We start from the raw sequence: 12,973 nt of genomic DNA on the forward strand, positions 1-12,973 counted from the left end.
CTTATCATCACTGAGCTTTCAACCTTTGATCTCTTTGCCCTTTATGAAGAAGTTGAACCTAATGGTCTGGGAGTCACGACCAGTTTGCTCAATTGAAGAGCCTAATAAGAGCAGTGCCAGTGTGGACCAGGTAACCCCTAAAAGCACCTGCTTAGCCAGCGGTCTGGCTCTGAAAATAGCTAAACAGTGATAGGTCATTGGGATTTTCTGGGAAATGTAATTTCAAACTGGCATGATGTTTTAGTGGTTGACGGAGTATATTTTATCCCTACTACTAATAAGTACGTCCTGGTAATAACTTACTGTATTTATCCTTTTATAACACACATTCTTTCACCTTAAAAATAACTACGCGAAGTTTACCTGTATTTGTGCAATGGATTAATCAGTTGATTTTGCTGACCACAATTGCAAAACATAGGATGCAACGGCAATCAAGCCCAGATTGCAGCATTAAGAGCACTGAATCCTTGCTACTGGATTACCAGTGATGTAGGTGACACACGAAAAGTCATTTGATTCCATCTCATCACACTATTTTTACTCATGGTACCAAAGATGAATGCTAGAGAGTAGAGAAAACAAAAAGTTGTCCTGTAAAATGTAGATGAACGCAAAAAATCTCAACGAGGGAAACAACTCTTTGATGTCACCGATAATGAATCTGACTTTGAAGGACAAAAAGTAAATACACTGTAAATTTTATTTTTGTATTGTGTTCATACTTTACATTGTCAGTAAATGATTTTAATGATGGTTACAAGTATTCCACAACGTTTTTCACTCACAGTGCTTAGTATTGAACAGAAAAATAAAATGTCATTTAAAACGTGTAAAATGCACAACGATATCAACATTTGTCTCTGGTACAGTGAATGAAAGCAGTGTGATGGTGAGATTAAATCTAATGCTTTTACATATATCATCAATATTCCTGGTGAAACAGTGGATATGATTAGGCACTTTAATCCCTGTCTGATTGCTGATAATTCCAACTGCAAGGTTTGGTGAAACCAAACTATATACCAATTTACGATGCATAGTGGTTACTTTAGAATTGCATATCGAAATAGATAGATAGATAGATAGATACTTTGTTCATCCCCGAAGGGAAATTCACATTTCCAGCAGCATCCCTGAGCTGAGAACAATCGAGAACAATCGAAAATAACACGGGAGCTGCTGGAGTGGCTGCCATTCGTGACGGCGCCGGAAGAAACGATTCAATTTGAATCATGTACAAACAAACAAACAATTGAATCATGTACAAACAAACAAACAAACAAAATATTTATGTTTCAATAAGTGGAGTGTTGATAAAATGGGGGGAAAATAATTTCTGATACTGATATAACCAGGTAAAACAAATTTTAAGTTACCTGTCCAAATGAATGTTGTGCCAAATGGTGGCCCTTTGTAGTAATCTGTGACAAAAAAAGTAGCTCCCAGTTTAAAAAATGTTGGATAAACCCAATTAGAGGATGTCTCATTGAAGGCCATGTAGGTTGAAAATAATAAGTCACATATTTTCCATTGTCTGACAGTATTTTGGTTTCCTGACACTAAAACAATGTGTCAAGTCAAGTCATGTTTATTTGTATAGCCGTTAATCACAAGGAGTCTCAAAGGGCTGCACAGATCACAAACTATTGCAAACCGCAGACTATTATTACACCGTCCCATGATCTAACACCTAAATGAGGGCAAGGAAACTCAAAAACCTCAACATAAGGAAAATTAAGAAACCTTGAGAAGGGACCGCACATGAGGTAATCCCCCTTCCAGGATGACCAGGCTGCAATGGATGTTTTAATAACAATGAATACACATATATCATCAACAGGAAATATAGGTCATTCATAAGCTATAAAATAGATGTGTGTTTTAAACCTGGATTTAAACAGTTCCACTGAGGTTGCAGCTCAAATCTCTGCGGATTTCTTCTTGGCTCTTGGGATTGCTAGTAGATCAGCATTTTCATAGCGAAGAACTTATAAAAAATAAAACCACGGTAAAACGAATAAATAGAACAATTTACTATCATTGTCAGACAGGACGAAAGGAAGACTGAGATCACTTGCGCTCGTTTCTTGGTTTTATTGAAATGAAGGAAATGACGAGGTGGGATTCTTCGATCCGTTGGTTAGCGGATTGACGGAACTTGACAGGCGGGTGAAGGCTTCGCGGGAATGGTCACGGACAGGCGTAGTCGTAGTGTTGTTGGCCGGGCTGGAGAAGAAGGGCGTCGTAGTATTCGGAAAAGAGTTCAGGAGTCAGACGGACAGGGCAGGTCGTAGGCAATACAGAAACGGATCGGCAACGGAGATCAATCAGGAGAAAACAGGGAGCAGGCAAAGAGTCAGAGGTACGGGCTTACTGAGCTGAAGGCAACAGGTAGCGTGAGTACAATCAGACAACATGTTACCGGAAGCTGGGGATTTAAATGTACAGGGTGCGCCAATCAGCTGTCCTGGCTGTTGGCGCCAAATCCTGAACACAGGTGTTCCCGATCCGGGTGATTGTGACAATCATAAACAATTACAATATAAATATAAAAGTAAAATAAATAATTAAAATGTAAAGCATGAATGTAACTAGTAATAATATAATCATAGAAATATTGACATAATGGAACTAAAATGACAGTAAAATAAATAAATCATTGAGGGTTGTGTACGTCAAATGTGCTGTTTATGATGACTTTTCAAACCAGTCCACAACTTGGACCAATTCTTGAGATAGTTGGTGCAATATGACCTTATTATCAGGGGTTGAGTTAAAGAAACAACCCCCTTTTTTATTCACAGTTGTTTTCAAGTTTTTTATTTTTACAAACAATGATCTGATATTCAGGGATTACATTTTAAAACGTAGCTTTTTGGGGGGGAAATGGGTATTGTTAAAGGAACAGCGTGTGTTACGTGGTGCCTCCTAGTGGTAGAAAAAAGCATTCATTAAAAAAGACAATATTGTTTGAAATAATAAGTAAAAAGTCATGGACTATCATACTTTAAGAAATTTCTGCTTATATATAACATGCGCCTCACCACAGATAATATTTTTGATGCTACGAGTTCCCCTAAAATGTTAGAAACACACAATTTAAATTGTGCCTTAAGGGCCACTTTGATTTTCCAGTTTTCATTTTTGCTTGTGCTTTTTAGTACTCATTTTTGGGTGCTCTCTTCAATATTGTGACATCTAGTGTAAAAAAAATACACGCTGTCCCTTTAGGAAAATGACTTGAGTTTTTAAAAAAGGGTCTAATTATTTTAGGTTGTTGTAAAAAAAAAGCCCTTTTTTTGTGGAAGGGAATGGTCGTGTTCATTGTTTTTCTTTTTCATTCTTTTCATAGAATGGAATATAATCTTTGTGGGGATTGTAAATCCCTGATATTGGGGTCTACAGTTTCAAAACAAACCGATTTTTGGGGGATGTTTCTTAAAATGGCTTCACTTTTTGTAGACCGTCATTAGCAAACATTTTTTGGGGTGTTTGAAATAAATTGACCAATTTTGTAGCATCTGTTGTAAACCTTTTCAGGTTCTCTTAAATAAATAACAATAGTTTGAGGGTTTTACATTAACCTACTTAATTGAAATAAATGACACAGTTTGGGTATTTTTGGAGTTAAAGGAGTTTGAAATATTGTTACTCTCTGCCGCCATCTACTGGCTCACAGTCATGATTGCGGCCTCAGTCCATCTTCCCCCTTTTCGTCCTACCCAATGTGTTTTGAGTCCCTAATCAACAGTGCTAAAAGTAAGATAAGAGCAGAAAGGCACAATGGGAAATATTTTTTCATTCATGTTCCTTGAACTTAGTCGATTATTGTTGGCTCTTAACACTTTTAGTCACATTTGATACAGTTAAGGTCATTAAAATTAAGCTAATAATTAACACAATACCGTAGAGTGTCTTACTCACCCTTTATTTCACCTTTTAAGTTTTGTTAAAGGAATCTAAATCCACCCATTATCTGCACCGCTTATCATTAGTAGGGTCGCGGGGGTGCTGGAGCCCATCTCAGCTGTCCTTGGGCAGTGGGCAGGGGAAACCCTGAACCGGTTGCCAGACGGTCGCAGGGCACACAGAGACAGATAACTCACCCGCTCATTCGCACCTAGGGACTATTTTACCCTGCCAATTATCCTGACCTGCAAGCACAGGGAGAACATGTACCGGTAAACTCCACCCAGGAAGGTTTGATCCCATGACCACAGAACTGTGCGACACACGCGCTAACCACTGCGCCGCCGTGCTGCAGGAATCCAAATGACGAAGTAAGATAGACTCAGGGCAGCACGGCGGCGCAGTGGTTAGCGCTTGTGCGGCACAGTTCATGTCATGGGAACCTGTCGTGGGTTCAAATCCAGCTCCAGACTTCCTGTGCGGAGTTTGTATGTTCTCCCTGTGCTTGCGTGGGTTTCCTCCGGGCACTCCGGTTTCCTCCCACGTTCCAAAAACATGCATTTCAGGTGGATTTTCCGGTCCAAATTGTCCCTAGGTGTGAATGAGCGAATGAGTTGTCTGTCCCTGTGTGCTCTGCGATTGGCTGGCGACCAGTTCAGGGTGTCCCCTGCTCACTGCCCGGAGATGGCTGGGATGGGCTCCAGCCCCCCCGCGACCCTAATGAGGATTAGCGGTACGGCTAATGAGATGAGATGAAAATTGACTCAAAAAAATTGGGTCATTCATCAATTCACATTTTTAAATATTAAGTCTCAGGCTTTTCTTCTAAATTGATGCAAATCCATCCCAAATAATATAAAACTTGTTCCTGAAACCAATTCTCCTTCACAATTTTTAAATACCTAATTAGCTTAACTGTGATCATACCAACAGGGCATGACGGCAGTGCAGTGGTTATCGCGTGTGCGGCACAGTTCTGAGGTCATGAGATCAAACTTTCCTGTGTGAAGTTTGCATGTTCTCCTTGTGCTTGCGTGGGTTTCCTCCGGGCACTCTGGTTTCCTCCCACATTCCATAAACATGCAGTTCAGGTTAATTGGCCGGTCCAAATTGTCCCTAGGTGTGAATGAGCAAGTGAGTTGCCTGTCTCAGTGTGCCCTGCGATTGGCTGGCAACCAGCTCAGGGGTGTCCCCTGCCCACTGCCCGAAGATTGCTGGGATGGGCTCCAGCACCCCCGTGACCCTATTGAGGATAAGCGGTCCAGATCATGGATGTATGAATAATCATGCCAACAATTGTGTTTGGCTAATGTACTAATATGATCACGTGGTAACACAAACTTAACGGAGAGGATATTCTACTATATTATGCACCCTACCTTTAAAAATGACCACACTTTCTGTTCTTCTATGGGGCGATTTAAATTTAAATTAAAACAATTCATTCCTTTTTTTATTTCGTGTCTGCTAAACAACCGAAAAAGTTGCATCAGGTATTGTGCACTTTAACCAACTGTTTTATACATATTTTGCTAAGGGAATTTTATATTTTTTGACAAGCACGGTTGGTGGTCTTGTGTCACTAAAAAAACGAATAAATAGTGAGTGTAATAGGGCAGGATTTGTAAGATGGTTTCCCACGCTGAAAAAAAAAACAACACCCTGTTCTGAAAAACTGAAAAAGCCGTAACACAAGGGATAGAAGCCTATGGTAATCCATAGCTAATGCGTTCCAAACCCACAGTAACCCAGATAAAAACATAAATATCATATCAGTATATAGTAAGTATGACATACTTGTCTATGATTAAATATATTTATATATAAGTACGCGTAAAGGAAAAATAAAATTGTCTTTTACTTTGGTATGACTTGGACTGGTACGGTGGAGTAGCAGGTGGATACAGAGGGAGAAGGCAACAGTGGATTCAAAATGAAACTGATTTTAAAGCCACATATGAGGATTGTTTTGTCCTTATAAGGTTTCCCATTACCTACATATTTTCAACAATAGTCCTGATTGCTAATTGGTTACGGCCACGTGCCTTTTTTGTATTTCTTGATAATGACAATTTTCTTTCCCATGGTTATTATGTTTTACTTGCCTCTTCTCCATCATCACATGTCTCAGGACCTATAGCTTGCAAAACTAGTATTGTATCACTGACTCGCAAAGTCTTTGTAAGCAGACGAGATTCTGAACTGAATGGAGAGGAAAGCATTGTGGGAGGTAATTCAACCAATAGCATATAAACACTTTGGTAATACCATGAGGCTAACCAATAGTATTTTCTATGAGGTCGACTGGTCAAGAATCATATAGACTTATAGGCACTGTGTTATATAAACCAATGTGAAACTTGAATTTTCAACATTTTTGAGCCTGTGAAATAATTGTGTTTTGATGTGGTATAGTAAGCAAAATTCTGTAAAGAGGGGTCAAAAAACATTCCACACTGTAAAGTGAAAATGTCTTTAAATAGGGTTGCGTATCCCAGTGGTGTACTGTATTATTGCCATTGGGGTTTTAGAATTACTCTGGCAACAATCCCTAATATTATGGAGAGGTATTCTAATCAATCAAATGTACCATGTATAATTGAATAAATGCTTTTACATTGATTGGGTTAATCTAAATATGGGCAAGTGTGAAGCACATTGTAAAGCGCATCGGGAGGTCTTCAGTGACTTGAAAAGCGCTATATAAATGCAGACCATTTACCTTTTAATTCGTACTGCTACTTGTACTGTTTTCAGTTTTCAATGGAACTCGTGTTTTTCGGGTTTGTTTTTCAGTTTGTTTTTCTGCGTATTTTTGGCTCACGTTTACACTTGGGAGTAACAAGAGCAGGTGACTGGTGTGGTCCAGAAGATTAAAATTTCCACACACATTTGTTCAAATTGACCCTGTTTCCTCCCTTAAGTGTCTGTTATTGCTCAACAAACTGTTGTTGAGGCAAATGCAATCAGATATTTGTCAAAAATTTAACACAACAGCTGGTGTTTTGGGGGAAAGATGAGTTAACATGTTAGAAAAACAGAAAACGAAAACAAAAACAGTACAGCCAAGTTTGAAACGCTCGTAAGTGACAGTACAGACTGGAAAGAGGGGAATCTTTTGCACTACTGCCTTCTTGTGGCAAGTTACTAGGACTGCACCAGGAGTGTTGTATTTCTTTGAGCAATGCCATGAAAACGATTTTGAAGTATTTCCATCTGTAATATTTTGGTAATATTACCATAGTAGTAATTTTTAAGTTTTTTCTTTTGTGTTTTTGCATTACATTAGTTGTACTTTTTAGTATTTTTGTAGTATTATGGCTGTGATTTTTGTAATATTTCTGTAGTATTTTTGTCGCAATACTGTAGTTTTATTTTTGTAGTGATTTTGTAGTATTTCTGAAGTAGCATTTTGGGAGTATTTCAGCAGTAGTATTTTTCTAGTATTTCTGTAGTATTTCCATATTGTTATTGTTGTACTATTTCCATTGTAGTGTTTTGGTTGTATTTTTTTAGTGTTTTGTATTACTATAGTGGTATTTTTGGTATTTTTCTAGTATTTGTTCAGTTGGATTTTTGTGATGTTATGAAGTATTTGAGTATTTTCATTGCAGTTTTTTTGTAGTATTTCCTATGTATTTCCACAATAGTATTTTTGTAGTATTTTCATAGCAGAATTTTGTAGTATATCTGTAGTATTTTGTAGTATTAATGCAGTGTATTTTTGTAGTATTACTGGAGTGTATATTCGTAGTATTTTTGAAGAACAAGTATTTAAATGTCTTCGTCGTATTACTGTAGTTTTATTGCTGTAGTATTTCTGGTGTATTTCTGTAGTATTTTGTAGTATTATTGTAGTGTATTTTTCAAGTATTACTGTGGTGTATTTTTGTAGTGTTTTTGTATAACAAGTATTTCAATATTTTCGTGGTATTACTGTAGTTGTATTTTGGTAGTGTTTCTTGTGTATTTTTGTAGTATTTATGTAGTATTTCCATAGCAATATGTTTGTAGTATTTCTTTTTTTTTTTTTTTTGTACTTTTTTCAACTTCACGGATTTCTCCTATCAGAATTTTTTGGGGGTGAAATGACTGGGCCCTTATTGTAATTTTCCAGGGGGAGCGTGGCCTTCCGGGTCTTCAAGGTAACATGGGATTCCCCGGAATGCAGGGACACGAGGGACCGCCGGGGCCGATTGGGCCCAAGGTCAGCACATGCACCTTCACAAGTCATTTATAATGTAAAAATTATCTTAAAATTAACCCTTATTCATAATGTGTATTTCAGGGGGAACCAGGACAGTTTGGTGCCCCTGGAATAAAAGGAGTCCGGGTAAGCATCTTTGCCACATTCTTCTGCAACGAAGCACATCGATGAAAGATAATGGTTTGGTTTGTGATTCTTTTAGGGTCCTCCCGGTCTTCCGGGTTTTCCAGGAAATCCGGGATTACCTGTATGTAGTACTATGTTCTTCTTCTGCTTTTTAAAGAATGGAAATTGTCACTTAGCTTTCTTTTTTTACAGGGAGTCAATGGAAACGATGGACCACCTGGTTCACCTGGTATCCCAGGATGCAATGGGACTAAAGTATGACGCTTGTGATATTAATTTGTCTCAGTTGGTTAGAAAGTTAATCAGTTAGGTAATTAGTTTGTTTGTATGTTAGTTTGTATGCTAGTTTGTATGTTAGTTTTTTTTAGTTTGATTGTTAGTCAGTTAGTTAGTTAGTTAGCTACTTTGTTTTTGTTTGTTTGTTTGTAAGTGAGTGAGTGAGTGAGTGAGTGAGTGAGTGAGTGAGTTATCTAGTTAGCTACTGTGTCTATCTGTCTGTCTGTCTCTCTGTCTCTCTGTCTCTCTGAGTGAGTGAGTGAGTTAGTTAGTTAGCTACTGTGTCTGTCTGTCTGTCTGTCTGTCTGTCTGTCTGTCTGTCTGTCTGTCTGTCTGTCTGTCTCTCTGAGTGAGTGAGTGAGTGAGTGAGTGAGTGAGTGAGTGAGTGAGTGAGTGAGTGAGTTAGTTAGTTAGCTACTTTGTTTTTTGTTTGTTTGTTTGTTTGTAAGTGAGTGAGTGAGTGTTATTTAGTTAGTGAGTGAGTGAGTTAGTTAGCTACTGTGTTTTTTGTTTGTTTGTTTTTATGTATTTGAGTGAATGAGTGAGTGAATGAGTGAGTGAATGAGTGAGTGAGTTACCTTATTACTTACTTACCTACTTAGTTAGTTAGTTACTTAGTTAGTTAGATGGTTTGGTTATTTGTTTACTGTTTGTATGTAAGTTTGTTTTTCAGTTTTTTATTTTGCTTGTTACATAGTTTGTTAGTTTGTATGTTAGTTTGTTAGTTACTCAATTAAATAGTTTGTATACTAATTTTCTTGTTTGTTTGTTAGTGAGTTCATTGATTTCTTATGTTTGTTTTCGTTGGTATTAGTTGGTCAATCTTATTTTATTTGTAAGTTAATTTGCTAGTTAGTTAGCTAGTAAGAATGGCAGATTATTTGTTTGTGTTAGTCAGTCAGTCAGTCAGTCCAAGGGGGAATCAACAAAAACACAGTTTCACCATACAATTAAAATAAAAAAGCGGTTGACTTGTTTGAATAAAGGCTAATGATTCATGTGAGGTTTGGACTATGGTTCAAATACCCTCCACCCCATTCTGATCAGGAAGTTTTTGTCTTAAAGGGAGACAGAGGAAGAGACGGTGGTCCTGGTTTTGATGGTCTTCAGGGACCTCCTGTAAGTTCTCTCAATTATCTCATCGCCTCCACCAACAAAGTAAAATTGTCCTTTGTTTGTTCTCCCAATATTTCAGGGCATCCCTGGACTTCCAGGAATTAAGGTTTGCTGGAATAATACAAACGTTTTTCACGAACAAAATTGATGTCTGAAAAAGTTGGGATTAAGTCTATAGTAGCAATGTATGGACATTCGCAGGGTGATCCTGGCGGTGTGATCGGCATTGTTCCCTTTAAAGGAGATAGAGGCTTCCCAGGCACACCTGGACTACCCGTGCGTATTAGTCATTTGTGTATCAGTCAATTTTAGAATCAGTCTTTTTATTCACACATGTTTCTCAGGGATCTCAAGGAGCACCAGGGCCTATTGGACCCCCAGGACCTCGGGGTTACATCGGCCTTAAAGTGAGTTATCCCAACAGAAACAATTTTTTGCAGGGATGTCAGTTTGTGTCTGGGGCCGGATCCAGACATTCTGTTCTTTGGCGGGCCAAATCAGTAAAAGAGTGTCAGCTCCAATTTTGTTATTTAGTATTATTCTATATCGTACAATCTACAATAGTAACCTCCTGTCCATATTATAAAACTGACAAAGGATCTTTTCTAAAAAACACATTTATTCATAAACAATGGGGATAAATATTTTCAGGCAAATACAGTTTTACAACGGAACCAACTCACCACACTATGCAAAGTCAACACTTGGTTTGCATGCATTAAAAAGAGATCACAACATTTAAGAGAAATAACCTAGAGACTTGTCTTTTTTTCACATACTTAGAAATATTTGGAGGGACAGATTAAATACAATGGGCTCGATCTGGACCACAGGCCGTATGTTTGACATGCCAGTTGTAATAAATGTAATATTTCTATGAAGGTGGACCACTCATAGCATTGCTGTTTCAATTGACAGGGTGATGCTGGGCCACCAGGACCCCCTGGAGAAAAGGTACAAGCCAGTACATAGAAACAAACAAATCAGTGTGGTTATTGTTAGTTATTTAAGATACACTATATTGACTTAAATACTTAATTTTGCACTTTTCCAGGATGACATGCTGTCCTTTGAGAGTGAGAAAGGAGATAAGGTGGGCGTTTGACATTTTACTACTTAGTGTCATGATTATGATTTAATGTTTATTCTTTTACCATGATCATTATTTTGAACATATCACTCGTGTAATATAAATTTTATCTCATTAAATTCTGTAAAACAAACAAAGTGTGCTATAATGAAATAAACGTCTCTGTATTAGGTAGTGTAGTGGATTCGAATGCTGCAAAGTGCACGGAAAAATACTAATTACGGAGACTCAGAGGGAACAAACCGCTCAATTTTTCTCATTACTTTTGCAAAGAAAGAAAAAAAGAAAAGAAAAGACCAAAATGGAAGAAAAGAAAAAGTTAAAAAAATGAAAACACACAGAGAAAAGAATACAAAAAAAGAAAAAAAAAAGTTTTTTGAGGTACTCATAGCAGCAAGAAGGCCAACAATGTCAACTCTTTTTAGGTGAGGCTTATCTTATGTCATATAAATCCATATTTTTTGACATACAAGCATTATAAAAGATACACACTTATATGATAGTCCATGTATTTCTGCTTGTTATTAAAATCAATACTGTTTTTTAAAGTGAATTGAGTTTTTTTTACCACTAGAAGGTGCTAAGTAATACCCAATAATTTAAGTATTTTCTAATCCAAAACACATACAGTAAAGTATGTACATTACACACATTTTTCATTAATTATCAAATATAAATTGTATGCATGACTATTTAACAGATCCCTATCATACTAATCAATTTGATTATGTTCCAAACTAGTCCTTGTGCTTATTTTTATATTGCACTCAGCATATGGATTTTTTTCAAACCCATTTTGTTTTGTTGCATATGTCTAACAAACAAATATTTTCTGTGAAATACTTTCATTACGACTCTTCATTTCTGTGCAGGGCGAGCGAGGCTTTAGAGGCCCACCTGGCCCCCCTGGACCCCCATCACCGGGTGTGGAAGGTCCTGGCACAGAGTTTATAGGACCACCGGTAATTACTCCCTTTAAAATGTATCCTTTGTGGTAGAAGTAAAATCTTAAGCCTGAGAATGACCCAAGCCCAACCTAAGCCCGACCCGAGCCCGACCTGAGCCCGACCCTAGCCCGACCCGAAATGTGATTTATTATGTTCAGCTTCTGGCCAGGCTGGGCTTCTCCCTCACTTTTTAAAAAACAAAATTATCTACCTGTCATTGTTCTTTGTTTCTTTTTCATTGTGTGGCATAATGGATTCAGTCCCCTTCTTGTGCAGTACGCCCGGCGCTGCGCGAGAGGGGGACTGAGTCCATTATGTGGATCCTCCACCTTGCGACACAAAGAATAGTAACAATGAACAACGATGGGTGGATACTTTAAAAAAAATTGCGAGAGAGAAGCCACAAATAAAAGATGAAAATTTGTATTCTTTTCTGGGCGCAGCCCCTCAAATCAAGTTAATGCAGGTTCGATTCCTGGCTCCACCGTGTTATCTGTCGAAGTGTCCTTGGGCGAGACACTGAATCCCTAATGCCCCCAATAAGCAGGTAGGCGCCTTGCATAACTGCATGGCCGCTATTGGTGTGTGAGTGTGTGTGTGAATGGGTAAGTGTGAAGCACATTGTAAAGCGCTCTTCATTGACTTGAAAGCGTTATTTAAATGCAGACCATTTACCATTTAACTTTACGGGCTCAGGCTAAATTATTTTAGGTCTGATCTTACCTTTACAGGGCAGCATATCACTACTTTCTTGTTCTCCATTCTTACATGTCTTGTTTTAATCTCCAAAGGGAAACAGAGGAGAGAAAGGAGAGAAAGGGCACAAAGTTAGTTATTTGTTTTCTCTAAATATCTTAGCGATAGAATGTTGTGTATTCAATACGGTTTTGTAAATGCGACCTTCTTTTCAGGGCTATTGCAACAACTCCGTGAATGGAGTGAAGGGTGAACCGGGCCCTGCAGGACCCATCGTAAGTTGATGAAAGATGGTACTATAATTTCTAATAAAAATATGATTCTAATGAAAAAGAAGGATTACCTCCTTTACCTCATCTTTGCATTCCAGTAAGAGTGACTGTTTTGTTTGGCTTGATTTTAGGGCAAACCAGGCAAGGAAGGAGATGAAGGGCGAAAGGTAAATACAAAATGATGGGTATCAGAGGGATTATGTATTTTTCTGAAGAGTTCCACAACACTAGCTTCTTGTTGGGCTGAAATTGTCTTCATAAAAGCTCCAATCTAAAACCGGTATATAAATATGTCAGGATAACTTAAATGAGATAAATTATATAAAAGCAA

At 37.9% G+C, this 12,973-nt stretch overlaps 1 protein-coding gene across 2 annotated transcripts in view; it reads left to right on the plus strand.

The window, feature by feature from the left end:
* Positions 1-12,973, plus strand: part of col4a1 (collagen, type IV, alpha 1) — a 56,170-nt gene that overhangs the window by 25,851 nt on the left and 17,346 nt on the right. For both annotated transcript variants that reach the window (XM_088353570.1, XM_088353569.1), the window contains exons 3-16: positions 8,030-8,119; positions 8,201-8,245; positions 8,322-8,366; positions 8,438-8,500; positions 9,587-9,640; positions 9,717-9,743; positions 9,839-9,913; positions 9,982-10,044; positions 10,556-10,591; positions 10,692-10,730; positions 11,600-11,689; positions 12,466-12,501; positions 12,586-12,645; positions 12,774-12,809. In XM_088353570.1, the coding sequence (XP_088209696.1) occupies positions 8,030-8,119; positions 8,201-8,245; positions 8,322-8,366; positions 8,438-8,500; positions 9,587-9,640; positions 9,717-9,743; positions 9,839-9,913; positions 9,982-10,044; positions 10,556-10,591; positions 10,692-10,730; positions 11,600-11,689; positions 12,466-12,501; positions 12,586-12,645; positions 12,774-12,809 (759 nt within the window). The remainder of the gene's footprint in view (positions 1-8,029; positions 8,120-8,200; positions 8,246-8,321; positions 8,367-8,437; positions 8,501-9,586; positions 9,641-9,716; positions 9,744-9,838; positions 9,914-9,981; positions 10,045-10,555; positions 10,592-10,691; positions 10,731-11,599; positions 11,690-12,465; positions 12,502-12,585; positions 12,646-12,773; positions 12,810-12,973) is intronic.

The sequence above is a fragment of the Urocampus carinirostris genome, chromosome 14 (assembly GCF_059441175.1).
Source record: "Urocampus carinirostris isolate Australia breed hairy pipefish chromosome 14, RoL_Ucar_1.0, whole genome shotgun sequence".
Taxonomy (NCBI): Eukaryota; Metazoa; Chordata; class Actinopteri; order Syngnathiformes; family Syngnathidae; genus Urocampus; species Urocampus carinirostris.